Here is a 27,200-nt window from a genome sequence, read left to right on the forward strand (position 1 = left end):
GCTCAGGCTGGTTTCGAACTCCTGAGCTCAAACAATCTGCCCGCCTAGGCCTCCCAGAGAGCTAGGATTACAGGCGTGAGCCACCGCGCCCGGCCGGTACCTTACTATTAAAGTTACTTCTCTTCTAAGTTTGAGGTTACAGTGAGCTGTGATCACACCACTGCACTTCAGCCTGGGCGACAGAGCGAGAGCTTGTCTCTAAAAAAAAAAAAAAAAAGTTACTCCTCTTCTAATAATACTTTTAACAGGCATTGTCATCCAAGTTCCAGCTGAAAGTTAATGGCTTTTCTGTAAGTAGAGACCCTTGTCACAATCAAAGGAAAACCTCAGTGCATAAAGGGAAGGAGAAATCCATTTATAAAATATGTCATTATTTGTTACTTGAAAAATTATCAGCCAAGGAGCAACCCAGATCTTTTTGGGTATCAGTGGTAGGCAGTTTCTTGGCTAAGGAAATTTAATTTATAGGACAAGTACTAAGTACAAAATATTAGCATTTCAGAATTGCATTGTTCACAGTGTTTATTTGAGAACTCACAAGTTGACTGATATCAAATCCTGGATATCAGCTTTCCAATTTTTGAAACAGTATTAGATTTCTTGTGAAATTTCTGTCTTAAATTTAGCCACTAACTTCTTGTGTTTCCCAAGCTTAAGGAAAATGAAGAGGTAAAAAATAACACTTTCCTCTAGTCATTGCTCATCTGTCCTTCTTCTCTCTTCCAGATATTCCGAGTGGTGTGCATCTGTTTGGGTAATCCGCCAGAGACATTCACCTGGGAGTACCGAGACAAAGATAAAAATTATCACAGAATTGGCCCCATAACACCCTTGGAGTTTTACAGGGAACATGTCAAGCCACTCTTCAATATGGAAGATAAGGTTGGAGACTAGCACTGACAGCTGCTGGCTGTTTACTTTCAAATGCCTGTTGACTCCAAGGAAGGTTATAAGATTTCTGGGTTAACGTGCCTGATCATCAAATTAGACAGTAAACAAACTCTTTTTTCCCTTCCTCTGAATTATTTTATGCACTGGATAAAGTTTGGTCATGCCAGGATCGATCACCTTTCCCCAGAGTTCCTCTTTAGAGACTTTCTAACTTTAGATGATCAGTAAGTTTAATTCCCATGTGCTCCCCTGATTTGGGCCCAGAATCATTCTCAAGTGCAAAGACAATGAAAGTGTATTGGGTGTTTCTTCTCATGGATTCAGAGTACCTCTGTACTGTGGTCCCCTCTGGGGACTCTCTTGTTGAAGGGAGCAATGTCCCGCCCTAATTTTGCTTCTTTCAGGTTTTCTTCATCTGCCTAACAAGATGACCAGAGCCCCCTTCCTTTGTTGACTTCTTGACCCTCTTCTAAGCAAATGTCATTGCCAGGTGTTGAGCCTGTCTTGTAACTTGAAAACAGGGTTCTTGATGAGCCCTCCATCAAATTGCCCTAATGCATGCAATTTTTCAGAATTAGTTTTGGAATAGTTCATCCCAACAGGAAAAACAGGTAGATGCAGCTCCCAAATGCATCTCTTGCACTAATTAGAACATGCAAGGACCTCTCTCACATGTATTTTAATACCTTTTGTTTCTTGGTTATTTAACAGTGTGGCTGTAGTGCTTATTCTGGTAGACAGAGGTGATGAATTTGATGTAAACAATGAACGTAGAAGGGTGGAGTGTTCTTACTTGACATTCCTGGCTTTGTGTTCTAATCAGCATGTTCTTGATCTCAATAGATTTGTTTAGTGAATGACCCTAGGCCCCAGCACAAGTACAACAGACTCTACACAGTGGACTACTTAAGCAATATGGTTGGAGGGAGAAAAACTCTGTATAACAACCAGCCCATTGACTTCTTGAAAAAGATGGTTGCTGCCTCCATTAAAGATGGAGAGGTTGGTATTGTTTTTGTGTCTTCCACATTGGGGTTAAAACATCTTTTACTTCTTTGGTATAATAGGAAGATAGGGTTTATGTTGACTTTATTTCTTCCTCTTTCCTCTATTTCTAGGCTGTGTGGTTTGGCTGTGATGTTGGAAAACACTTCAATGGCAAGCTGGGCCTCAGTGACATGAATGTGTGAGTGTAAGAAATTTAAAATAGAAAGTCATTTGTGAGTGTTGCTGTTGGAGTGCACTCTTGGTATGAAATGACTCTGCTGAGGTTCATCCAAAGATTAAGGTTGGGCTAAGCCTGAGTTTCTTTCTTTGCATGCTGTAGAGTTTGAGGGCTCATAGCAGAAACTCCACTTACTTAAATGCTCTAACCCAGGAAATCAAGATCATATTTCATAACTGAGTAGTAATTGTTGGGTATTCCTAAAAAGCCATCCTATATGAAAAAGACTGTTTAAAAAACTAATCGGGCCAAAAATAATTAGGCTGGACATGGTAGTTCACGCCTGTAATCCTAGCACTCCGGGAAGCCAAGGTGGGAGGATGGCTTGAGCTCGGGAGTTGGAGACCAGCCTGAGCAACAGCAAGACCCCATTTCTACTTAAAAAAATAGAAAAATTAGCCAGGCGCAGTGGCGCACGCCTGTAGTCCCAGCTTCTTGGGAGACTGAGACAGGAGGATCACTTGAGCCCAGGAGTTTGAGGTTGCATTGAGCTCTGATGATGCCACTGCACTCTACCCAGGGTGACAGAGCTGTCTCGAAAAAAAATTTAAAAACAAGTTGAGTAATGTGTAAATTTGTTCAGTGTATTTGGGAATATAAGGAAAGATTTTCCAGAGCTCTTGTTTGCTATTTGATTCTTTTTAAACTGTTTATCTTATTTGCTGCCTTTGTATTTTGTCTTTATGACAAGTGGGCAAATTTAAAGCATTCCTCCTGATGTTTATGACAATGGAAGTTCATTTGCGAACTAAGTCATATAAGATTCCTTGACTGTTAAAATATACCATTTTAGGGTTACTTATAAGTAATTGCTACTTGTAGGAAGTTGAGTAAATATCTTGATAGTTAATAAGAGAAAAATCTGCTAAAAGAGAATTAATGCTTTTTTTAACTTTGAAAATAATCTCCAATAATTTTGGCATTGTTTATTGAAAATTCAATCAGCAATGGCTTAAATGTATTCAGTAACTGGTTGGTTCAATCAGCTCAAAATAGATCATTTTTATAAGAAGTTACTTTAAAAGCTTTTTTAATTATTTTTCAAAGTTTTCTTGGAAAAATGACAATTGCCAACTCATCTTGTCAACCTTAGATATGGAGAATTTATGTTTAATGATTTCATACTTTCCTGCATACGCTTGTGACACATAGAGCATGGAATTCCATTGAGAGATTAAATTCTGCATGTACCATATTCTTTCTGAAGAGCTACAGCTAGAGCCCATATTTATTTGGAGCTATTGAGCCCCTTCAATTTCTTCTGTGTTCCTTTTACAATCAGATGCCAGTTTTGCCGCATGATTGTACTCCCTTCATTTTGTGCTGTCATTCTTTTTATAGCTATGACCATGAGTTAGTGTTTGGTGTCTCCTTGAAGAACATGAATAAAGCAGAGAGGCTGACTTTTGGTGAGTCACTTATGACCCACGCCATGACCTTCACTGCTGTCTCAGAGAAGGTATGACCCTCAGCATGCCTACTGCAGTGTTTGCACAGATGGATCTGCATTCTCCTGCAGACTATTTATCCAACAGAGCTTCATTCAGAGTGTACATGATTTCTGTTAAAAGTTAACTTCCAAGTAAGACATTGTACCTTCATCACTTGGGGTTTGGCTGCATGCTCGGAGGTAATAAAAATAGGAACTTTCCATGAGGAGCAGAATTTAGATCAGCAGGGAGTAAGGAAGTAACTGCTCTTCTGTAACTTTGGAAGGTCTTAGTGTGAAGAGTGGTCAGCAAGGGAATTTGGGAAGTTCACTTCTATTTTATAAGGAAGATAACTTCTGTTTTCTAAGGAATTAAAATGTGCCCTGGAAGTGTTCATATCTTGATGACCTATGTTCAGACTTACCTTCTTTTTATTTGTTTTTCAGATCCTTCTGCAGTAAAATGTCAATAACAGTAACTTGTGCATTCTCTACCTCTTACTAGATTTATGCAGAGCTTTAAGAAATTGGATGTAAAGTATTTTGCATTTCCTGTAAAATACTCTGAAGAGTATATAACTTTTTCTAGGACACAGTGTTGGAAACAACTGAAACTTTATCTTTCACAAATAAGCTCCCCACTTGCAGTCTATAGAATGGATATTTTATCCCCCATACTGAGGGAGCATAAGGAAGGGATGACTTCGAAGTACTTTAATTCTTTCCCACCACAGACAAAAATGTTCTTTCTTGGCCGGGCGCGGTGGCTCACGCCTGTAATCCTAGCTCTCTGGGAGGCCGAGGCGGGCGGATTGTTTGAGCTCAGGAGTTCGAAACCAGCCTGAGCAAGAGCGAGACCCCGTCTCTACTAAAAATAGAAAGAAATTAATTGGACAACTAAAAATATATAGAAAAAACTAGCCGGGCATGGTGGCGCATGCCTGTAGTCCCAGCTACTCGGGAGGCTGAGGCAGGAGGATCGCTTGAGCCCAGCAATTTGAGGTTGCTGTGAGCTAGGATGACGCCATGGCACTCTAGCCAGGGCAACACAGTGAGACTCTGTCTCAAAAAAAAAAAAAATGTTCTTTCTAGCCTAATTACTGGAAAGAGAGTAACTACCTTGTATAAACCTTTTTAGAAAATAGTTTTGCTATCCTATCTACTAGATATATGATCTCTGAAACATTTAGAAATGTCTTACCATGTCATTATGCCACATTTTCTTAACTAACCTACCTAGAAGTCCTGATTTGTTTTTGTTTTTGTTTTTTTTGTCCTCTTTAGGCAAAATCGTGAGTAGGATAGGATTTTCTCTCTGTACCTTTCTCTCATCTCTTCCAACTACTTCACTTGAAGGTGCCTTTTCAAGCCCACAGCATCCCAGATCCTTGTGCTCTCTCTTATTCCAAAACCTGATCTTAAGGAAAGTCTAATTACGTTCATACAAATTACAGGGCTAGAGCGTTAAGAGTAGAACTCTGAGGTGTTCTCAGTTTTATATGAGATCAAACACAGTATAGTGTAAAAAGTACCCTGAAATAATTAGACAGTCCTGTGTTGATATTCCTGCTCCTCGTGTGGTTTTCATAAATAAAAGTAAAGGTTGGGGTCTTGTAAGCCAGTGAGCTGTTTTCATCATTCCATTCCTCGATACTCTCAGCTCTGTAGTTAGCAAGACTCTCACACCAAGAAACAGATTGTCAGGGGTTACCCAGAAGAATGTATGGAATACAATTTGTATTATCTGTGTAGATCAGGAAAAGCCATTTCAAAATAGCAAAAGGTGATTTAAAAGTTTTATTACCCCAATTTAACAAAATTCTCATATTTGAATTATAAACAAAACAAAATTAAGTTATAAGAAGTTATCTTAAATAAGGGTGCTTTTTTCACATCAGAATCAAAACATTAGCAGGAATTTTTCATGAATAAACTACTGAGGAATTTGTTCATATGTATATTTGGACCTGCTGTATTGTAAAATTCAGTGGATTTACAACTAAACTAAAGCTCCTTAAATTAAACTTTTAAACTATATAGAGAGTTATTTAAAAAAAAAAGCAAAAACACCTGGTATAATTTCCAAGAGAAGTTCAGCATTTTATTATTTTTCCATCTCTCTTACAGAGTATTTCTATTTTTCAGAAATAAAAATAGTGAATACTTCATGTCATTTTCTCTGGCACATCTGTTCTTTGATTGGCATGGTTTATTTCCTCAGGGAAATGGAGCTACCTTACATGCTAATAGTATAAAGCATAATTTATATTATCATAACTGGAATTTTATATTGAAATTTTTCTCTTTCTTCTACTTAGAGTTTTTGACCACTAAAACTAGTTTGAACTACATTTGAGTAATAATACAGAGGTAAATGCATACTAGTAGCTATGTTTCTTCAGTGTTCTTGTAACTTACTTCATGGAATACCTATAAGTGAAGTCCAGGTATTATTCTGTAATTGTAGATGACCCAGAGAATAACTTGATCTAGATCACTGCAGGAATTCCTTGGCAAAGGAAAGAATAGGAAACATTTTCAGACTTATTTTAATAAGTAAATTAGGTGATATAAATTCTAACAGTGATATTTAAAAGGAAAGTAAAGATGGACTACAATGGGGGGAATAGAAAACCATTACAGACATTTAATATGCCAGCCCCAGAATGTATAGTTTAATGACATGGTTTTGAAGGTTTCCGGGGCTAAGAGTAAGGGTTAGTACAGGTAAGGGTGTTTGAAACTTGTGGATTTGTTGTTTGTTGGCTATTTCTGAGACGGAAAATGACTAAAATCCAAGAAAACTGACAAGAGTAGAGTGTACAGGTTAGCAGAGCCAATGGGAACCGAATCCCATATAGATGAAACTCATCATGCAGTTATACGTAAGTGGGAGCTGACAGGTGAAATCATTAGGAGATAATACAGGGGTCAGTGCTTTTCTCAGGCTACAAAGATTTAAGTTGTTTTGACATCAGCAAATGTCCTGGGTAAACACGAAAGAGAAAAGTCTTCCGAAATGAAGCCTTCCTCTTGTCCCTCTCTGTGTCACAATAGTAGAGGCTAGAAGGTTATCATGTTGAGTATCACTGTCCCTTTAAGAAGATGAAAATTGAGCTTATTTTATTAATGAAGATAAAAGAGAGAGAACAGTAGAAATGCCTGGCTTTTGTTTATGAAAATGGTCTTTTTACTTTTGCTTTGCCATTCAATCTTTGTTGTATTAAATTCAATATTTGTGTAACTGAATCAGTGAAAGAACACATTTGGAGAGTATCATTACTTGGTTTCCCTAAGTAGAAAATCAAGCAGTATGATGAGAATGTGTTTATTTTGTTTTGTTTTTTAAAAAACAAAAACAAAACAAACTCTGACCAGGTCTTAGAATCATTCCTAAAATAAATAGAATGAGACGCCTTTGCAAGGAATACTGATTGATTAAAAGCAAGAGTCCCTGGCTTCAAGTGATGTTCACTGCTTTTAGTGGTTTAATATTTTGTTTTTCTTAGCCAAGTAGCGTTTTACATGCTTACTTTCTATATAGACTAGAATGTAAAGAAGAAGATAATATTTATTGCTTTGTTAGCTTTATTGTATTTTTACCCCATAGGATTCAAATTCCACTTCTGTTGGCTGTCCCTTTAGTGATAGTAGGGAATATATAGCCCTGATCATGTACATTATGCCCGTATAGAGCAGGCTGTTTATTCTAAGTGGCTGCAGAAGAACTAAACCTACATGACACCTCAGCAGGGATAATGTGCTTTCAGACTATACATAATCATCCACTTTTTTGCAGGATGATCAGGGTGGTGCATTCGTGAAATGGAGAGTGGAGAATTCGTGGGGGGAAGACCATGGCCACAAAGGTGAGCTTAATTTGGTATTACTAATCTTGCCCTCAAGATTCCCCAGACCAATGTGGCATGCCTGAACCCCCAGCTTGATTCTGAGACCAATATACGTGCTAAGACCAATACGCTGGCATTCATTCCAAACCATGCTGATGCTTTGTACCAGAATCACTTGATCAAATGAGGAGGTTGGATGCCCTTTGCCAGGACGCTTGCTATATAGCTTTTGGTGTATTTTCATCTACTGCACAGTGCTCTAGAAAGTTGGAAGCCTTCTGAGTGGGAGAATGGGATTGGCAGGAAAACTTTGTTTAGGCATTTGTTAAAGATTCCTTGTAAGTTATGATGCCTAAAGAGAAAGACAACACTTTGGTTACCATTTAGAACTTTTTTATACTGACAAATCAAAACCCTTGCAGAAGTCATGAGTAAATTATAGTGACTAGGCTAAACAAAATTACATAGGTTAATATATGAATTGTAGAAAAAATAAAAAATACGGATAAAAAAAGAAAATAAAAGTCTATAATAATCTGACCACCCAGAGATCATCATTGATCAATAGTTTAGGGTATATTCTTACAAACTTTTATGCTTTAATTTTTAGGGTTTCAAACCAAAAGTGGCAGCTACCATGGTGTATGTGCACATGTGAGCATGTGTGCTATGTGCTGGCAGCATTTTGTAGGCATTTTGTAGCCAGCTCTTTCCCAGAGTCCGTATTTCTTACTTTTAGCCAATGAATTCTGACTAGGAAAAAACACATTAACCATAGCTTACTAGACTAATTAGGAGACTGGGAGGAATAGGGGGTAGGTAGGGAAGCCAGAGAAGAGAGATACACAGACACTTAGAACCAAACCTCTGCATACTTTTCACCCAACAGGAATCAGCCAGACCTTTTCTTAAAATTGAGAGAGGTAGAGAGAGAGAGAGAAATAAGAAAAGAAAAAGAAAGTAGAGATCATCAACTCTTTTGCGTAGTGATTTTCCAACTATGTTCCTCAGAGCCATAGGATTTTAAAGGGTAAAAGGTAGAGGAGGAGGTATGGAGGTTTGAAAGTAAGCATGTGGGACTTCCATAGCTTATATTTGAAAACTACTGTCTTAGAAGAGCCCATTACTCTGAGTTTTGAACTTGATAAGACTTTAGTATAATGATTGAACAGCACAGACTGGTATATGATGGCCAAAATCTAAAGGCCATTAATCTGGCATTCCAGGTCTTTTCATCTCCCCATGAATATAATCATTGATGGATTTTGGCTAACTGTCCCTGGGTTCTGCTGTGAAACTCAGCAGCTCAGTGTTTATATATAAACAAATATAAGTGCTGTTAGTGCATTTCTCTTCATCATCAAATAGTTCCATGTCTCCCTTCTGTGATTCCATAATTGTTCTGTGATTACAGGGGTCTATTATGAATTAGAATGCAACATTTTTTAAATTAATTAATTTTTTATATGAGGGGAAGTGAGGTTCAATTTTCGTTTCATTTCTTTTTTTTTTTTTTTTTTTTTTTTGAGATAGAGTCTCACTCTGTCACCCTGGGTAGAGTGCAGTGGTGTCATCACAGCTCACTGCAAACAAACTCCTGTACTCAAACGATCCTCCTGCCTCAGCCTCCCAAGTAGCTGGGACTACAGGTGCACACCATGATGCCCTGCTAATTTTTCTGTTTTTAGTAGAGATGGGTCTCACTCTTGCTGAGGCTGGTCTCAAACTCCTGAGCTCAAGCAATCCTCCTGCCTCAGCACCCCAGAGTGCTAGGATTACAGGCATGAGCTACCGCACCTGGCCTGCAATATTTTTAAATTGGTGATTTTTTATAAGGTGAATTTCATTTTAAGACAAGTGTACATTGGAGTCAGAGAGGAATTTAAACCCCAGAAAAACTAGCAGAAAGATTAAAAATAACTCACAGTTTAGTAATATCTGTAAATCAGTGATAATCAAGATATAGATGCTCATCTTAAATTTGAAGGATTTGATTATTTGTAGCAAACATAAGATACTGGGTTAAAATTGTTTTTCTATTGCTTCAGATGAACCTTTGTAGCTTCTGTTTCATTTCTGGTCTAATTTGGTCCCTGTAATTGGATTTGTTATCATATAGGTTAGCATCTGGGAAAAGGACTAAAGTTATGGTTTGTTTAGAAGAGCCTGGATCCATTAGCTTGCTTTTTTGATATTTTTCCATCTGTAACAGTCACTCAGTTTGTAGATAGTAGTGATATCCATTTAAGAGAAGACAAACACTTGTAAATATCCATTTAAGAGAGGACAAACACTTGTAAATTCAGGAAAATGCTCTGTGTTCTATGTAGTGTGAATTATTGTCTTTAATACTCTGAACCTAAATACTTGCTCTTAAAGAGAATTCTGGACCACTTTGCTATTTTTTTCATTTAACTTTACCCCTTTACTCCTCCTCAATAAAAGTTTTGCCTCTGCTGACTTACTCATTCCTTTATTATTCTGAGAAAAGTGGGGTCTTGATCCCTATAATCTGCCTGTAATCCTTCCCAGTGAAATGTGTAGCTATCTAGTAAAGATTAAACTAACTTTTTTGTTGTTCTCAAATAACTGAAATGTTTGAGATTATAAAGAGCAAAGCATTTCAGTAGAGAGCCAAAAGATAAGAAATTGAACTGGAGTGGAGTTGGGAATAGTTCATTCAAAGCCAAAATAAATTATTCTTATGTATTTCTTGGTAATGTTCTTTCTGACTTAACAGGAAGGAAGGAAAGAAAACATGATCTAATTTAATTGGCACACTTGGCCTGACCTTAGGAGAGCATGTAGTATGTTATGATATTGGCAATGTGTGTTTACCCCAGCAGAGCCTTCTTGTCTGTCATCCTGTTGGACATTGGCTGGCATGTCCAAGGCAGGACCTCTGTTTATGCTTTCAGGAGACATGACAACCTTAAGAAGCATTACTGGGATTTCGTTTCCGTAGATAACATTGTTAACAGTTTATTACTATTCTCTTCAGGATTTCTGCCTGTTAAGATTGATGTTTGTGAAAAATAGTGTTGATAATATAAGCCGGCGATAACAGAGCAGAGATACCTGGGCAAGCTGCCCTTGTCCTCTGCCCAACCCTGGCTTTGGTCCTCCCTGTGGTCATGTTCATGGCCTTCCTGCCCAGAGGCTATTATGTAAATCAAATACTGACTGTTTCACAAATTGGAGAGAGGGTTCCTTCTAACCAGGAGAGACATAAAAGGAGAAATTAGTTTTTGCCTTACCGCAGCAGTTGAGTTACTTCATGTTGGTGAATTATAGTATTAATAGTCAGCTATCCTGAAAATTGGACGCACATCTAACATGTGCGCCAACATGGTTTCTTTTCTCCCCTGCTTCTTGAAATACTTGACTATACATTTTATACCTTATTTATGGATCATATCAGAAATGGATTTCACAGTTAGATGAGGGAACAGACCTTGGAATTTGTATATTTTCATTTTGAAAAGTTGATAGAATAAAATATTTTGTAAAATATTTAAGAATATAAAATAGAGGACGGGGGCCAAGGGCAACATACGTAACCTAAACATCTGTACCCCCATAATATGCTGAAATAAAAAAAAATGAAAAAAAAAAGAATATAAAATAGAGAAAATACCTTTGGTTCTTCTCATTCTTTCTTAGAAATTCATCTGAGAAGAGCTAAATCTTTAAGCCAACGTGACCTGCAGGTCTCCTAGTTAATAAGAGGTAGAACCAGAATTATAACCCAGGTAGTCTGAAACCAGAACCAGTTTTCTTAACCATTAAACTGTGCTTTCTCTCAATTTCTCTGTTCTAGTAGCATCTAGTCCACTTATGGAAATAACAGGTCAGTTAGCTCGTGGTCACTGGTGGCCAGAAACAGTAGCTGAGGGGAGATAAAACTGGCAATGTCACATAAATGTCTGAAATTAGGAGAAAAGGCTCTTAGTGCATCATTTATGGCTAGGAAGCCGAATAAGGAGTGGGGAGTGGAGCATCTTGTGAGGGTTTGTGTCCAACATTAGCACATTGTGAGTTGGACAAGTAAGAAACTGTATGTGGCCATCCAAAATTTCCCTGAATTATTTTGTCCATGGCGCTTTTTAACAAGGTTGATTTTTCTTAATTTTTTATAGTGGACAATTTCAAACATATGCAAAGTAAACAATAGAATTAAGGAACCCCCAATATGCCTATTACCCAGCTTCAATAGTTATCAACATTCTGCCATGCATGTAACAGTGTTTTTGATAGTCAGTAAATTAAATTCTTGGATAGTCTCCCTAATGAACTAGTCTTGCTATGGAACTTTACTTCTTTGTGATTGTTTCATTTAGTCACGAGATTATATTCCAGTTCTAAAGCCCTGATACAGCAGAGCTCTGAATGTGTAATTATCGTAACATAGTTCTTAATGCTTAGTTAGTCTAGTTTCTCAATATGCTAAGTAATACAACTTTTAAATGAGGGTAGGGAAGATACTATTTTCTAATTCTGCAGTGTTCACTGGAGGAAAATATTTATCTTCTAAAAATTTTTTCTCCTTGTTTGAACCAAGATAAGTTTTTCATTTTTCAAATTGCTTTTGTGCCTTTCAGATGCATGATCATTTGAAATTGTTTTTAACCCACATTTTTCATCTTTCTTACTTACAAATGAGCTTCTCTGTTCCTGATTTCATTTTAATAAAATTTCCAGACTTCCTCCTAAAAAGGAGCCTCTTGGTGATTTCAGTTAAAGAGACTTTGGCATGTTAGAGATTAATCTGGAAAGAAATTTATGTGACCAGTTCAGATTATATCTGGATTTCTGCTGCTTCCTAAAAACCAATATTACTTCCCCTAATTGCCTCACCAGCCAAACTATATCACATGTGATTCTGGAGACAGTATGTTCAAAGTTAGGCATAAAACTCATCATTTTTTCACATGTTATATAGTGGAACCAACCAGGTAAGTTGTGGAGAGATAGTTAATACTTAATTATAGAACGTGGACAGTAATTTAACTCCTTATGGTTTCACATTTCTCTATCAGTAACATGGGTAATCACTCTGTTTCTTTATGAGGTCCTACAGTTTGTCTGTATATAGCCATCAAATGAAATAATGTATGAAAGCATTTTTCAAATTGTATACTGTTATGTAAATCTAAAGAATTTAATCAATATTCCATATTTCTGTCAGAGATACTCAGGCCATATAGTTGCATAGCATCTTGCTTCATAAGAATTCAAAGTCCGCTAACATGTATTTGTATTTATTTCTCCTCGTGGTATCAGAGTAGAGTAACTTGGGATGTGAATGTGGATGTTTATACCCATGTTTTATGTGAAGAAACTGAAACTTTTTTAGAGTTTTGACTTACTTTGCACAGGATCGGAGAGAGAATTAAAATTCAAATCTCTTAATTTGACACAGGCAGCTTACCTAAAAATGTGTATTGCTGATAAAGACAATTATTTGCAGATCTGTTTGAGGTTCACTTCTGGATTTCTAGCACAAATAATATAAATCATAGGCAATGTTGAGCTGAACTTACTGAAACAAGAGTAAACTGTATGAGCTAAAAGCAGAGGTTTCTGATTTCCTACAAAGGGGCAAAATACAAATTCATTTTGTGGTCTCAGAGGGTTTTCATATCTCTCCAGGCTTGAGAAAAGAGCTGTTACCATCAAATCTGGATATCTGAGTTCTTTTAGAAGGACTTTACGTTGTCCATCTTTATTAACCAAAGAGCCTGCATGTCTTAGGCTAAAAAATAGTACATGTGAGTAGAATAAAGGAAGCATGTGCTCTCTAGTTCACTGGTGTTTCCCTATCAAAGCATATGACTAGGAGAGGGCTATCATTGTGTGGATGGGACAAACTTGGGACAGAAGCATCTAACCTGCAATGAGGCCTCAGCTTCAGGGAGAAATCCCCTAATATTTAATGTAGACTTTTGTGCATATATGTGCTTTCTCCTGTAGAGAGGATGTATAATTTTCACCAGACTGTTTCCAAGGTATGTTTGCAATGGTTTAAGAAGGATAGAGGGTAAGCACAGAATCTGGAGCCAGACCACCTGAGTATGCATTCTGTCTCCCACCTATTGGCTGTGTAACCTTGGTCATGGTATTTAACCTCTGTCAGCCTCAGCTTTCTCATCTATAAGATAGGATAATTATTACACCTATTTCACAGGGTTGTTGTGAGAACCATGACAAATTAGCTGTCATTGCTACTGTTGTTAATGTTATCTATAGACTAATGAGGGCAAGAGCACAAGAACATAAGGCTCTCTAACCCTTCCTTTCTGGAAGAGGGCTTTCTATCTTGCTTCACAGTTCCAGCTTCAGGTGTCTAAAACTTCAGTCCCCTAGTGTGACCATTGTGCTACCTCACCAGTTTACTGGATGGATAACCCCTAGTGAGGGCCTAGTTTCGTGAGAGAGAGCAGTGGAGGCGAATAAACCTGGTGCTGAGGAAAAACCATTAGCAGTGGCATCAGCTCACATTTATTGATGGGATGCAGGGAACCGTACCTAGGCCATGGTGGAATGAATGTCTCTGACCCTCTGAGGAATTTATACTTATTCACCTGTGACACAGGAAGGGATTTGAAGAGGGCTATGATTTGACAGAAGTGGCATTCATGGTGTGCTCCTCAGAGTGTAAGATATAGGATAAATAGACCGAGAAAAGCAAAGAAGGGACGATTTTTCCAAGAAGGCAGATGACAGAGAAAGAGGAAGAACTAGGTAGGGCCCCTGTCAGTAGGGAGACAATAGGAAGACAGTGAAACTGAGGTTGTTGAAAAGAGTGAGGGTCGGAGAGACACCTCAGAAGTCAAGGGGCTAGATGGTGTCGGGGGAACGTGGAAGTAAACAGCGGTGGTACAGCAGAGCAGACAGAAAATGAGTCCAGGGAAAAGGGTGTTGAGTTGGACTTGAAGGTAGTTTTTGGAAACTTCAGGAGGGGTGAGGGTGCAAGCCCAGCTGTCCTGTTACGCCACATTAGTTTCATGTTAGTACTTAACTCCTTCAAAGGCTGGGTATGGTGGGGGTGGGGGAATTAAAGCTGGGACAGTTGCAGCTGTGACTCTTGCTCCATATGGTGTTTGTACTCTATTACAAGAATGAATATGTGAAACATAAACGTAAGAATAAGTGCAGAATAATGCAGGGGATAAACGGCAGGGAGACAGTGAGTGAGTGATCTGTGAGAGCTCCTTAGGGATTCTTCAAGGGTGAGTGGAGTTTTAGGGAGGATGTTAGGGCTGTGGCTTTTTCTGAAAAGGGATGGGGAGGCCAGCCAGAGAAATGGTAGTTGAGAAGGGCAGCTCTTGGCATTTAGAGCATGTTTTGGACAGGTGAGAGGAGTGAGGCCAAGAAATAATGCAGCCTGCCATCCACGGAGCTTTTGAGGAATGCCCAAAAAGGAGGCTTTACCTGAAACACATAGGAGTAGTGATAGTTTTGGGGTCAAAGAGAAGTCATTGAGTTTCAGTGGGAAAACAGACCCTTGGATGACATCTAAAGTTGTGCTTTCCTCTCCTGGTCCAACGTCAGAGATCCTGGCAGAGTTATGTGTGTTCTCAGGCTTGCCTGGATCGTGCTCACGGGTCTAGGGGAAGGAGAAATCACCCATGAGGTGAACAGGCATCTTCTTGGCTCCTTAGTAGAAGGCACTTCCTCAGGATGTGTACACTTCTGCTGACTGAACTTTGCTGTGGTTTGATGGTTTAAAAAAATAGAAACCACAAACCAAAACAACCCCTTTTCTCTACCACATTTTCCACTCTGTGTTTTTCCTAGTGTCTTTACCAGGGAAACAGTACGTTCTCTAGCCTTTGTGTCTGAAAGAGGCCACAAGTAATATCCGGCTATAAGAGTATCTCCTTTATCGGCAAATGATTCACAAACAGCTGGATCCTCACCACATAGCTGGACTTTTATGTTTACTCTGGAGGAAAAAGAAGCCTCTTATCATATCACTGTTGAAATGGCAATCATAATTATAAATGGTTGTTTTGATTCCCCTCTGCTGACTTTTTTTAAACATCCAGCCCATCTTGTTATCCATCTATGTAAATACATTCACTTAGAACACATTGGCATCTCTTTGATTTAAAAATTAAAAAAAATACCTGGTGGGCACAGTCCCGGTTACTTAGGCTAAGAGAGGAGGATCACTTGGGCCCAGGAGTTTGAGTCCAGCCTGGGTAACATAGGGAGACCCCCATCAATCAGTGGATACGTACATACATAAATACATACATGCATAACTAACCAACCTCATAAATGGACCCAGCAGATGAAGTGGGTTCCAAACAGACATCTGAGCTAGATGAAGTGCTGTTATCTGTTGCTGAAGCCATAACTGCCTGCCAGCTCTCTTTGCCACTGACTGCTCTGTTGGAGGAAGCTGAAGCCTATGAAGAAGACTCTAAATTTGAGGTTAAAACTTGGGTTTGATGCAGGCTTTACTTACTGGCTGTGTGACATTTTAGACAACTAAAGCCAACCCCGCCTGCCTAGTTATGTTGTGAGGATTAAAATCAAAACAAGGGTAGTGTATGTGAAATTGCATTGTCAAGTGTAAGGTCTGCATGGTGTGTGTGTGTTTTGTTTTCTAAAGTGTAATTCTTTTAATAGATAATAAAATCACATTGTTCCAAAATCAAAATAACAAAGGGTTTATAAAGAAGAATCTTGTTTCCATCTCTGACACTTTCTATTCACCTCCTCCTCTCTCAGGTTACCATTTCTATTAGTTTCTGATACAGCTTTCTTTCTTTTTTTTTTTTTAGTACAAATAAATATACATATATAAATATAATTATTGCCTCCTTTTTTTACATTAGTGGTAGCCAGTGGTAGCATACCTTATACCCTGCTCTGCATCTTGCTCTCACTTCACTCAACAGCATGTCTTGGAGGCATTTCCTTATCAGTACATTTCCACATCAGTACATCTTCATTATCTTCCACTTGTCTGCATGTACCTTAGTTTATTTAACCACTTCCCTCGCTAATGGAACTCAGTTGTTTAGGTCTTTTGCTATTACAGACTATTACAGTGAGTAATATATATACAGTGCTTAGAACAGTGCCTGGCACGTAGTAAGTGCTCGATAAGTATTAGCTGTTGTTGCACATAAATACATATTGTGTGCATGCAAGTTCTATGTATCTGTACTATTTATCTGTAGGACCAAGTCCCAGAAATGACATTGCTTAGTGAAGAGGATAAATGCATTTATAATTTCTCTAGATATTGAAAAATTCCATTCCATAGGTGTTGAGTCGTTTTGCACATTTGCAACATACTCTATACAAATTTAAGGTATTAGGGAGGGCATGCTTCTCACAGGAGGTGTGTAGTAGTTGACAAATTGTCACTACTAAATTATCTGTTGAAATTATCTGTGTTCATAGTTGGGGACCAGACTTTGCTAAGGCCTTAGTAAATGATGGGGTTTTTCCACTGAGACTGGTTTCTAATGTTTTCTTACTACTTATTCCTCTTTGTTCTTATATTTTCATTAAAATAGCAGAAAAATGATTGTAAGCGTAACACCTGAGTTAGAATCCAAATAGAGAAAGATTGATAAATTTGATTTAATAAAAACAAAAAATGTTAGTAGGCTAGCAAATATCATAAACTAAATTAGAAGGTAAATTACATGATAGGAAAAACTGTTTGCAACCAATACAAATAGAGTGCTATTACTGATCACTATGAAAAAGGCAAACACTCCAATTAAATATGGGCAGAGATCTCAAACAGATAATTTACAAAAGCAAACTGTAAATAGCAAGCAAACACATTAAAAGAAAAAAAGCCCCAAATTGGACCGAAAAAGAAGTTGGTAATTATATATACCAAATATTGACAAGGATATAAGAAAATTTAATATGGTCATGCATCACTTAAGACAGGGATCCCTTCTGAGAAATGCACCGTTAGGTGATTTCATCATCATGTGAATGTCAGAGAGTGTAGTTACACAGACCTAGATGGCATAGCCTACTGCACACCTAAGCTACATGGTACAGCCTGTTGCTCCTAGGCTAAAACCTGTGCAGCATGTTACTGTACTGAATACTGTAGGCAATTATTACACAATGGTAAGTATTTGTGTATCTAAACATGGAAAAAGTATGGTAAAAATACAGTATTATAATCTCATGGGACCACCGTCATATACGCAGTTCTTTGTTGACCACACGTCATGCGGTACATGACTGTGGATAATTAAGGATATGTACAAAGATTTAGTTACAGAAATGTTTATTTATAACAGTATTGTTTCTAAGCATGAAAAAAAAATTCAAATTCCAACAATACATTTTGATTTAATCATGTAGATTCAGCACCTAAAAATTATTATGTAGGTAGATGTATTTCTTTATCAGTACAGAAAGAGGTTAATTGGAAAAGCAACATGTATGGTACTTTGTAATACAAGACCATGTGTGATGTCTCATTTTTATGAAATGTATACAGTCTACATGTAGAAACTTTATCAAAGGATATATGTAAAAGTTGAACAGGGCTTATCCCAAAGTGGTGTGGAATTATAGAAAGTTTTAAATTTATATTTGTCATCTTCTCTTTCTCCTTATCCTCTTCATCATTCCCTCCTCATCCTCCCATGTTTCTAAAATTTTTTATAATGACCATGAATTATTTGCAAAATTTTAAGGAGTCAAAAAGCAATATAACATTTCAGAAAATTTGGAGAGAAAATCACTTACACCATGGCATAAAATTATCATTTTATTATTGCTCTTCATGTTTTTTTCATGTGCGTCTTATTTATAACATAGTTGTAATCACATAGGATACACCACTTTTATATACTTTTACTTTTATCATGTAAACAGTTTTCCATGTTGCTACACAGTCTTTGCAATTTCATTTTAAATGACTGATAGTATTATGTGAGGTGGTCTCTCACTGTTTGTTAGGGTGTTTGAAATAGGAGATAAGTGCCTGCGAAGTGTTTGCTTTTCTTTTCTGGGAGTCTTTCTTCAACCTCGAGTTATGGCTGTCAGGTGAAAGATTGGGAGTGACTTAATGAGGTCTTGGTAGTCCAGTTTTCTTAGGTCCATGCTGTCAGACAGATCCATCAGAGCAGAACAGATAACTTGATTTTGCCATACCTTTTTTAAAAATAGCAATACATACATGCATGCATACATAGCAATAAATATACATACATACATACAAACCAACCAACCACAAGTAGTTTGTTAGTGAGGTGAAATACTTCGTAAAACAAAGACAACAAAAAATATAAAATATTTCTAATTCATAAATGAAAGTATATTTGTCAACTTAATCTAGTCTGAGAGGTTTAAATCTTAGATCTCTGGTAGGATTTCAGAAAACTGTTTTCTCAGATAAAAGGTCTTCTTTCCCTTAAACTAACACATCTGAAGCTCTTCTGTTTCTGAGTGAATTTCACCTAACTAGTCTATAGCTGTATTCACAGATACCGTTTTTCCCTTTACAGATGGATTCTACTCTTTCTCTCACAAAATACAGAAACATTCCCAGTTTAGGGGTTTGTTTGGTTTTTTTTACAGTCAGTTCACTTATTAATATTTCTTTCTCTTTGCATATAAAACAAGACATGAAAGTTTAAACAAAATTTAATTTCACCTTAGTTCCTAAAGCTCCTTTCTTTATCCATTTATCTATTTGTTTCCCTAAATGTAACCTTGGGGTCCCTGGAGCAGGTTTATATTTTGTTTTCTTTTCCTTTTTCTTTGGGGAATGCTTGTTTCTCTTTTTTTTTCCCCTCCCAGAATATTACAGGGGTACAAACGTTTAGGTTACATACATCCCTTTGTGGCACCTGAGTAATGGCTATAAGTGTGCCCATCCCCCAGACAGTGCACACGGCACCCATTAGGTGTGAATCTACCCATCTCCTCCTCCCCCTCCCACCTGCCCCGACACCTGATGAATGTTACTTCCATGTGTGCACAAAAGTGTTGATCAGTTAGTACCAGGGAATGCTTGTTTCTAATGGCCAAAGTGCTTAAGGGCTCAATGCTGCAACTTTCCTCAAATCAAAATGGCCACCTGAATCCTGCCTGAGCAGGTGTTTCGCTCTCCCTATACTGCGCTCCCTCAGGTTTCAGACACACTGATCCTAATCTTCTCAGTCAAACTCCAAGACACGCAGTGTCAACAGTTAATGGCAGCCACAAGTCCATTATCTACATAGGGTGCAATTACTTGGCAGCCACCTAGACTGTGAGGTTTTTGTGGGCCCCCAAAGAATTCATATCCTGAAAAGAGACACTAATCAAGGCAGGTCCTCTCGGCAAGGACATTGAAAGGGTGGATTACAATTGATAGGAGTTTTAATTTGGGAAGACTTAATCTGATCTCCTGCTTTTGGAACAAGATGGTGTAGATGTACTTATTGTCCATTTTCTCTGGGCATTCTTTGAAGATTCATTTGATTGTGTGGTGATAGTATTGTTACAAGGACACAGAACTTTATTACATGAATCTGCCTCTATCCTTCACCTGCTTCACTGCCCAGAGCTCCCCTAAGGATTTATTCAGCCTGCATTGTGGTAAGGGGAAGGATGACTAATGTCTCAAATTGTGTGGTGTTTAGTAGTCTGGTCTCCTGCTCGCTGAAAGCTCCTTTTTGGGAGGGCAAATCCTGAGTTTTTTCAGGAAGCACTTAAGATGCAGCAAGAAATGGTACTGGTTGGCCACTTAGCTGACAATACTTTTCTTGCTAGAACTTAGTGGCACTAGTGTAAGTGATGTTAAGGGCCAGGTCCTGACTGACTGACACAAGCCAAGCCAGAGACTTTGGAGTATATAATCAAGACAAAAAGCAGAAGCATCACAGGCCACAGCATTGGTCTGCTCCGTCTGCTATTGAGAAAAGGAGCACTGGATCGGGGGTGGCTCATCAGGGACAAGAATGCAGTCCCTTACCCAACTTGGTCAGAGCTCTTGAACACCTCTTCAGGGCATTTTCTCTTGAGGGTAAACATGCTGTGCCACACCAGGACAACCTGTCTTTGACTTCTGTCAGAGGGGAAAAGCAAAATCGGGCATAGATGATCTCACCAAAGCAATTGTGTTTTCAGGTAAAGTAATGCCCTCTGTCACACCATTTAGTTTACAAAATTAGACTTACCACCATGGTAGTAGTTTTAATCAGTCTTGTCTTAAATCAGCAGTTCTCAAATGTGGTCTGAGGATCCCTGCGGGTCCCTGGGACCTTTTTAGGGGGGTCTTCTCCAGCAAGGAGGCTGGAATTTCTTCATCTACTTCAACCATAACAACATATTGCAACAGATTGAACACAGATGCAGATACGGGAACCCAGCTGTCTTGTGTGAAGCCAGACACTGAAATGTAAAACAGTGCCACTTTTGTAACTAAAATTTTTTTTGTTTCGGAGAATATTATTTTTTCCTAAATTTATTATTATATTTGTATTTTTAAATGAATATTTTAAACTTTGTTTTAATTCCTAGTACAGGTAAATAAATGTTGATAGATATAATCCATATAAAGAACTTTTGGGGGGCCGGGCTCAGCAGCTCACGCCTGTAATCCTAGCACTCTGGGAGGCCGAGGTGGGAGGATCGCTTGAGCTCAAGAGTTCAAGACCAGCCTGAGCAAGAGCAAGACCCCATCTCTACTAAAAATAGAAAAATTAGCCAGGCGTGGTGGCACACACCTGTAGGCGCAGGTACTTGGGAGGCTGAGGTGGGAGGATCGCTTGAGCCCAGGAGTTTGAGGTTGCAGTGAGCTAGGCAAATGCCGCTGCACTCTACCCAGGGTGACAGAGTGACACTCTTTGTCTCAAAAACAAATAAATAAATAACCATTGGGGGTCCTTAATAATTTTAATAGTATAAAAGGGGCTTGAGGCCAGGAAGTTTGAGAACTCCTGCACTAGAGGACCCTCCTAGGAGAAACATCTACATCTTCTCCCTTTCTTTTGGCCCTATGCAGTGGGAAATGATACAGCACAGACCTAGTTTTTGTTCTTCACATTAGCAATGGCTCAGGTGAAGCATTTTTCCCCATTTAAGTCTGTTGGAATCATGTCCTGAAGGGAGGTTGTATTGTCCTAGTGGACCCTGCAATAGAGGCTAATCTTCCTAATGGGGAGAGGCAGATTACTAGGATGGATACCTGATGACACCACACTTTTTCTCTCAGCGGAGCTCGCACCCTGAGGCATTGGTGCAGGGGTGCCTCTGTACAGTCCTGCTCACTGGAAAAATTCATAAATCCTAGGGCCTTACCAAAGAGGAAGGGTGAGCAGATAATCTCAGTCTTCCAGGTCTGCCTCATCCTCATCACTGATTTCCTCCTGAGAAAGCAAGGACTGTATGATCCTTTGGCTCACACAGTATCATCTACAAATAAGTGCCTACCTGGGAATGATAACAGCCCCATCAAGATGCCTGTACAGCTGAGCTGGTTGTTGTAGGAATGTGTGCTAGAGAGGAAGGGGAACAGCCAGTGATGCTGAGAGGGCGGTTGGGGTAAGAATAGAACTGGTAGGCTTAACCTTCTGACCCTAGAGACTTATCTCCTAGGTACGGCTGTATGAACCAGAAGTATTTCCATCTACTCACGAGCAAAAGGGGCATCACTTACTGTCAGCAATGCAGCTGAGCAATGGGGCAGCAGCACAGGATCTGGTATCAATCAGCCTTAGGTCCAAGGCCCAGCTCAACCTCACCCGTGTGACCTGGGCACATCACTGACTTACCCCAAGCCCCAGTTTTCTAACTGGTAAAAATACAGTCATGCCTGTCCTATCTGCTTCATAGAATTGCTAATAAGATTTAGATTAAGTGATATTACAGTTTTATTAGTTTTGTAAAAGGCTTCTTTACAGTACAAATAGGGTTTCTGTTCTTTGCCCCTTGCCCTCTGGACTCATGAGGCTTCTGTTCTTTCTCCAGGTTACCTGTGCATGACAGATGAGTGGTTCTCTGAGTATGTCTACGAAGTGGTGGTGGACAGGAAGCATGTCCCTGAAGAGGTGCTAGCTGTGTTAGAGCAGGAACCCATTATCCTGCCAGCATGGGACCCCATGGGGGCTTTGGCTGAGTGATATTGCCTCCAGCTCTTTCCTCCTCCCGTGGAACCTGAAGTAGCTGCAAAGGACAGATCCAGGGACTGAAGCCAAAGTTACACAGGTGACTGTGTGTTCCCATAGGACACAGTCAGACTCTTGGATTTCCAGTCTCTTCCAGGAGCTTCTTCGGGGAAGTGTGCTTTATGCTGAAACAAAATATTCTTGAAGAAAACAAAAAGGGGAAAGATCAGGTCATACTGTCTACTCTCCTCATCTCCAACAGCTCAGGATCTCTTAGCATTTTAATCAAATGTAATTGTTTGTCTTAACTCTGTCAAAAAGGTTTGATTCAGTATGTGTGTTTTAATAAGACAGGAGAGGATGAGCAATTGAGGTATATGGGGAGAAACAGACCTAATGCTCCTTGTTCCTAGAGTAGAGTGGGGGGAGGGTTACCTAAGATTTGAGCTCTCAAAACTGCATGCTGCCTGACAGTACCGCTGTCCTTCCTAGATGGCAGTCACCGAATTCAGTTCTTTCAAGATAATTTCATGTGCCTCTGATAGCCCAAGAATGGGAGGTTGATCAGGTCTGACATGATTCCTTCCTGTTTTTCTGAACAGTGGGGAGCACAGCTCTACTTGAGTCAGGTTTAAGTAGAGGCTTATTAGACAAAGTTGGGTGAGAGAACAACTAAAACCTTATCATGATCTCAATTATAATCATTAGGGGGAGCTCTCACCAAGTAGTTTAACTTATGCCTCTGGAATTGGGGGTTGGGTGGGCAGGAAAAGGTGATCCATTCTTTCTGACAACTAGATGGTGCTGAGATGCTTTTGAATAAAATACTTTGCTAAATGAAAGTAAGTTGGCTTATTTGATCTAAGAAGCTATAAAAGAAGACAACCAAGTGGCTCATGTTCTTCAAAATGAAAAAACGAAGAGGGCTTCCCTGCTTCAGCTTCTCTGCAGAATATCTGCTCCTTCCCAGCCTGTACTAATTCTCATTGGCTTCTGCAAAGGGCTTCCAAATACCATATTTAAGAAGGCCTGGGAGGCCGAGGCGGGTGGATCGCTGAAGGTCAGGAGTTCGAGACCAGCCTGAGCAAGAACGAGACCCCATCTCTACTAAAAAATAGAAAGAAATGATCTGGACAACTAAAAATATATATATATATAGAAAAAATTAGCCGGGCATGGTGGCGTGTGCCTATAGTCCCAGCTACTTGGGAGGCTGAGGCAGGAGGATTGCTTGAGCCCAGGAGTTTGAGGTTGCTGTGAGCTAGGCTGACGCCACGGCACTCACTCTAGCCCGGGCAACAAAGCAAGACTCTGTTTCAAAAAAAAAAAAAAAAAAAGAAGGCCTGGGCTCCTGCCACTTTACCTTTTTTCCACCCTACAAGGGGTACAAGTGAGGCTCTGTTGGGCCGGCGGGTTGGGAAGCATGTACCTTACCGAGATCAAGCCTCTTTTCACTGAAAACAAATAAGTAGAACATCCTGGTCAGCATTTCCATCTGTGCCTGAGCCCCCTGCCAGTCTGGCTCTCCAAGAATCTTCCCAGTCCTATCAGGGGTATCATCTGTCACAGCACTTTCCAAGATAAAATTAGATAAAGGTTCAAGCTTTCACCAGAGTGTTTATGATATGTCAGTAATCCTGTTCCAAGCAGGATAAATAAATCTATTTCTAGACATAGAAACCGCAAAACAGACCTAAACGCATATAGGACGAAAAGATTACCTCCAAAGTAAAGACAATCAGATTGACAGCTAACTTCTTATACGCAACTATAAGCCAGAAAACAGTGAAATAAATCTTCAAAGTTCTATAAGAAATTAACTGTGAACCTAGAATTCTGTACTTGATAAAACTGTCTTTCAAGAACAAGAGTGCAATAGAAGACATTTTCTTTAAAAAACTGAGTTCCCCCAACAGAAGGGAAATGTTCCAATATGGAAGGCTTAAAATGTATCAAAGATTCTAGAGCAAAAAAAGTAACTGTAGATAAGTCTCTGAGGATTCAAAAAAAGATAAGACTAAATCCATGAAAGTAGCAGATAATTAGGGGGGGAGGTGATTGTAATTAACATATTCTAAGGGCCTTGTGTGATTCAGGAAGAAGATAAATATATTGAATAACTTTAGATTTGGGTATGTTAATATGTGTGCTAAAAATTTCTAGATTACTAAAAAATAAGCAGAGGATGTAGTCTCCAACCAACAATAAATACAATGAGAAAATATAATTAACCCATAAGAAGACAAGAAAGAAAAGGCAGGACAAATATAATATCCAAAATAAGATAGTAGAAATAAATCTAAATGTGTCAATAATTACAATATATATAAATGGATTAAATGTTCCAGAAAAAAGACAAATTGCCAAATTGGATTTTTAAAAGATATGCAGTCATCTGTTGATTATAAAAGAGACATAGTCCAGAATATTTAAAAGGATGGAAAAGATAGGCAGATACTAATCAAAATAAGTCTAGTGAAGTTATACTAATAACCCACAAAATTAGGGCCACTCTGAATAACCAAACATACTATCTAATTCCAGGGTGTGTTACTCACGTGAACTGTTATGTGAATAGCCTGCCCGGAGTTGTGCAACACTGTAGCCCTGGAAATAGGCTTTAAGAAAAAAGAACACTGTATGTACAACTGCACATTCTTTTTGAGCACACACGGAACTTTTTAAAAAATGGACCACATACTGGACAGTGAAGTCAACCTCCACAAATTTCAAAGGGTTGTTATCATATAGACCACAGTGCAATTAAGTTAGAAGCAAAAATTAAAAGATAACTAGAAGACCACTATGTGTTTAGAAATTAACTCAGGGGTCCAAGAAGAAATCATAAAGGAAGTTTAACCTGAACAATACAAATAATACATATCAAAACAAGGGATGCTGCTAAAACAGTATTTAAATTTTATAGCATTAAAATATTAAAATGATATTATGTAATGTAATATTAAAGTTACAGAATATTCTATAATTTAATATTTAATATTAAAATGACATTAAGGATAATGTAATATTAAAATATTAAAATTACATTAGAGTGTAAGAAAGGCTGAAAATTGACATCTGTTTCAGGAAACTAGAACAAGCTGGGTATGGTGGCTCACGCCTGTAATCACAGTGACTTAGAAGGCTGAGACAGGAGGATCCTTGAGACCAAGAGTTTAAGACCAGCCTGGGCAACAGAGTGAGACCCTGTCTCTAGAAAGGTTTTTTAAAAAAACTAGCCAGGCGTGACGGCACGTGCCTGTAGTCCCAGCTACTCAGGAGGCTGAGACAGGAGGATCCCTGAGCCCAGGGGTTTGAGGCTGCAGTGAGCTATGATCATGCCACTGCACTCCAGCCTGAGCAACAGAGCAAGACCCTGTCTTAGAAAGAGAAGGGAAAAAAAACTAGAACAGCAAAATAAACCTAAAGAAAGTAGAAAGAAATAAAGATGCACAGAAATTAAATGTAGGATCAACAAAGCCAGAAATTGGTTCTCTAAAAAAAGAAAACAACAACAAAAGCACACAAGAAATTAAGAGGAGAATATCATTATAGATGCTGCAAATATTAGAAAAATAGAAGATGCTATTAGCTTTGTCAGAAGTGACAGTAAAGGGGTTTGTTTAGAAGACAAATTCACCAGCTTGGGAAGAACACAAGAGGAGACAACGATATTCGAAGCTATTCAACTGGCGGGGCATGGAAAGATTTTGCAGAACTGAAAAGTGAATCCTGAGCCAGTCTGAAGAAAGCCAGTGAAGCAAACCAATTTACGTTTCATAATCCTCCAAAAAGATATGGTAGTACCAGAAAGCATTACCTCTGGAATTGGGAGTAAAAGGAGGGTTACCAAAGGGTTGAATGTCTGTTGGGTCCCCTCCCTACTTGGGGCAGGTAGGTGACTGCTTCTCCTCCGTTCATCAGCCCATTAGAGATTTCATCTCTGGAGAGTAAAACACAGTTTATGATCTGGAGGTCATGGCAACAGCGGTGTGGGTGAAAAGTACCAAAAGGGCATTAAGTGAGCATTTATATTCAGAACGTCCTCCGCCATCCTGGGCTCCTAGAACCCTAGTAGCCAGGAGATTGAAAGTGTTCTCTGGAGAATCTTGATTAGCCCAAGAGGAAAGACATAAAGAACTATTTCATGCTCTAGAGAATTATTTTATGAGGCTGGCATACCCCTAATAAGAATAGTGAAAAAAAAAAAAAAAAAACTACATGCAAACCTCACCCATAAACATAGATGCAAAAGTCCTAAACCAAATCCAGCAATATATTAAAAAGATAATCTGGCCAGGCATGGTGGCTCACGCCTGTGATCCTAGCACTTTGGGAGGCCGAGACGGGAGGATTGCTTGAAGCCATGAGTTCAAGACCAGCCTGATCAAGAGGAAGACCTCTGTCTACGAAAAATAGAAAAATTAGCTGGGTGTGGTGGTGCACGCCTGTAATAAGTACGAGCTACTTGGAGGGGTGAGGCAGGAGGATCGCTTGAGCCCAGGAGTCTGAGGTCACTGTGAGGTATGCTATGATGATGCCACTGCACTCCAGCCTGGGGAGATGGAGAAGACCCTGACTCAAAAAAAAAAAATAATAATAATAATATTCATAATCAAATAATAGAAGACATTTTTCAAATAAAATCAAGATCCAATGGGGAGAAACACAGAATGGTGGGTATATCTTCTCTGCTGAAGATCAAGAGA

General features: G+C 38.9%; 1 protein-coding gene across 3 annotated transcripts in view; it reads left to right on the top strand.

Moving 5' to 3' along the window:
• Window positions 1–23,333, top strand: part of BLMH (bleomycin hydrolase) — a 49,466-nt gene extending 26,133 nt beyond the window's left edge. For 2 of the 3 annotated variants that reach the window (XM_012657310.1, XM_012657309.1), the window contains exons 7-12: window positions 727–882; window positions 1,735–1,893; window positions 2,010–2,077; window positions 3,458–3,575; window positions 7,345–7,414; window positions 22,355–23,333. In XM_012657310.1, the coding sequence (XP_012512764.1) occupies window positions 727–882; window positions 1,735–1,893; window positions 2,010–2,077; window positions 3,458–3,575; window positions 7,345–7,414; window positions 22,355–22,506 (723 nt within the window). In that variant the 3' untranslated portion in view covers window positions 22,507–23,333. The remainder of the gene's footprint in view (window positions 1–726; window positions 883–1,734; window positions 1,894–2,009; window positions 2,078–3,457; window positions 3,576–7,344; window positions 7,415–22,354) is intronic. The other variant, XM_012657311.1, reaches the window with a different exon arrangement.
• Window positions 23,334–27,200: the final 3,867 nt, after the last annotated feature.

The sequence above is a fragment of the Propithecus coquereli genome, unplaced genomic scaffold (assembly GCF_000956105.1).
Source record: "Propithecus coquereli isolate 6110/MARCELLA unplaced genomic scaffold, Pcoq_1.0 Scaffold536, whole genome shotgun sequence".
NCBI lineage: Eukaryota > Metazoa > Chordata > Mammalia > Primates > Indriidae > Propithecus > Propithecus coquereli.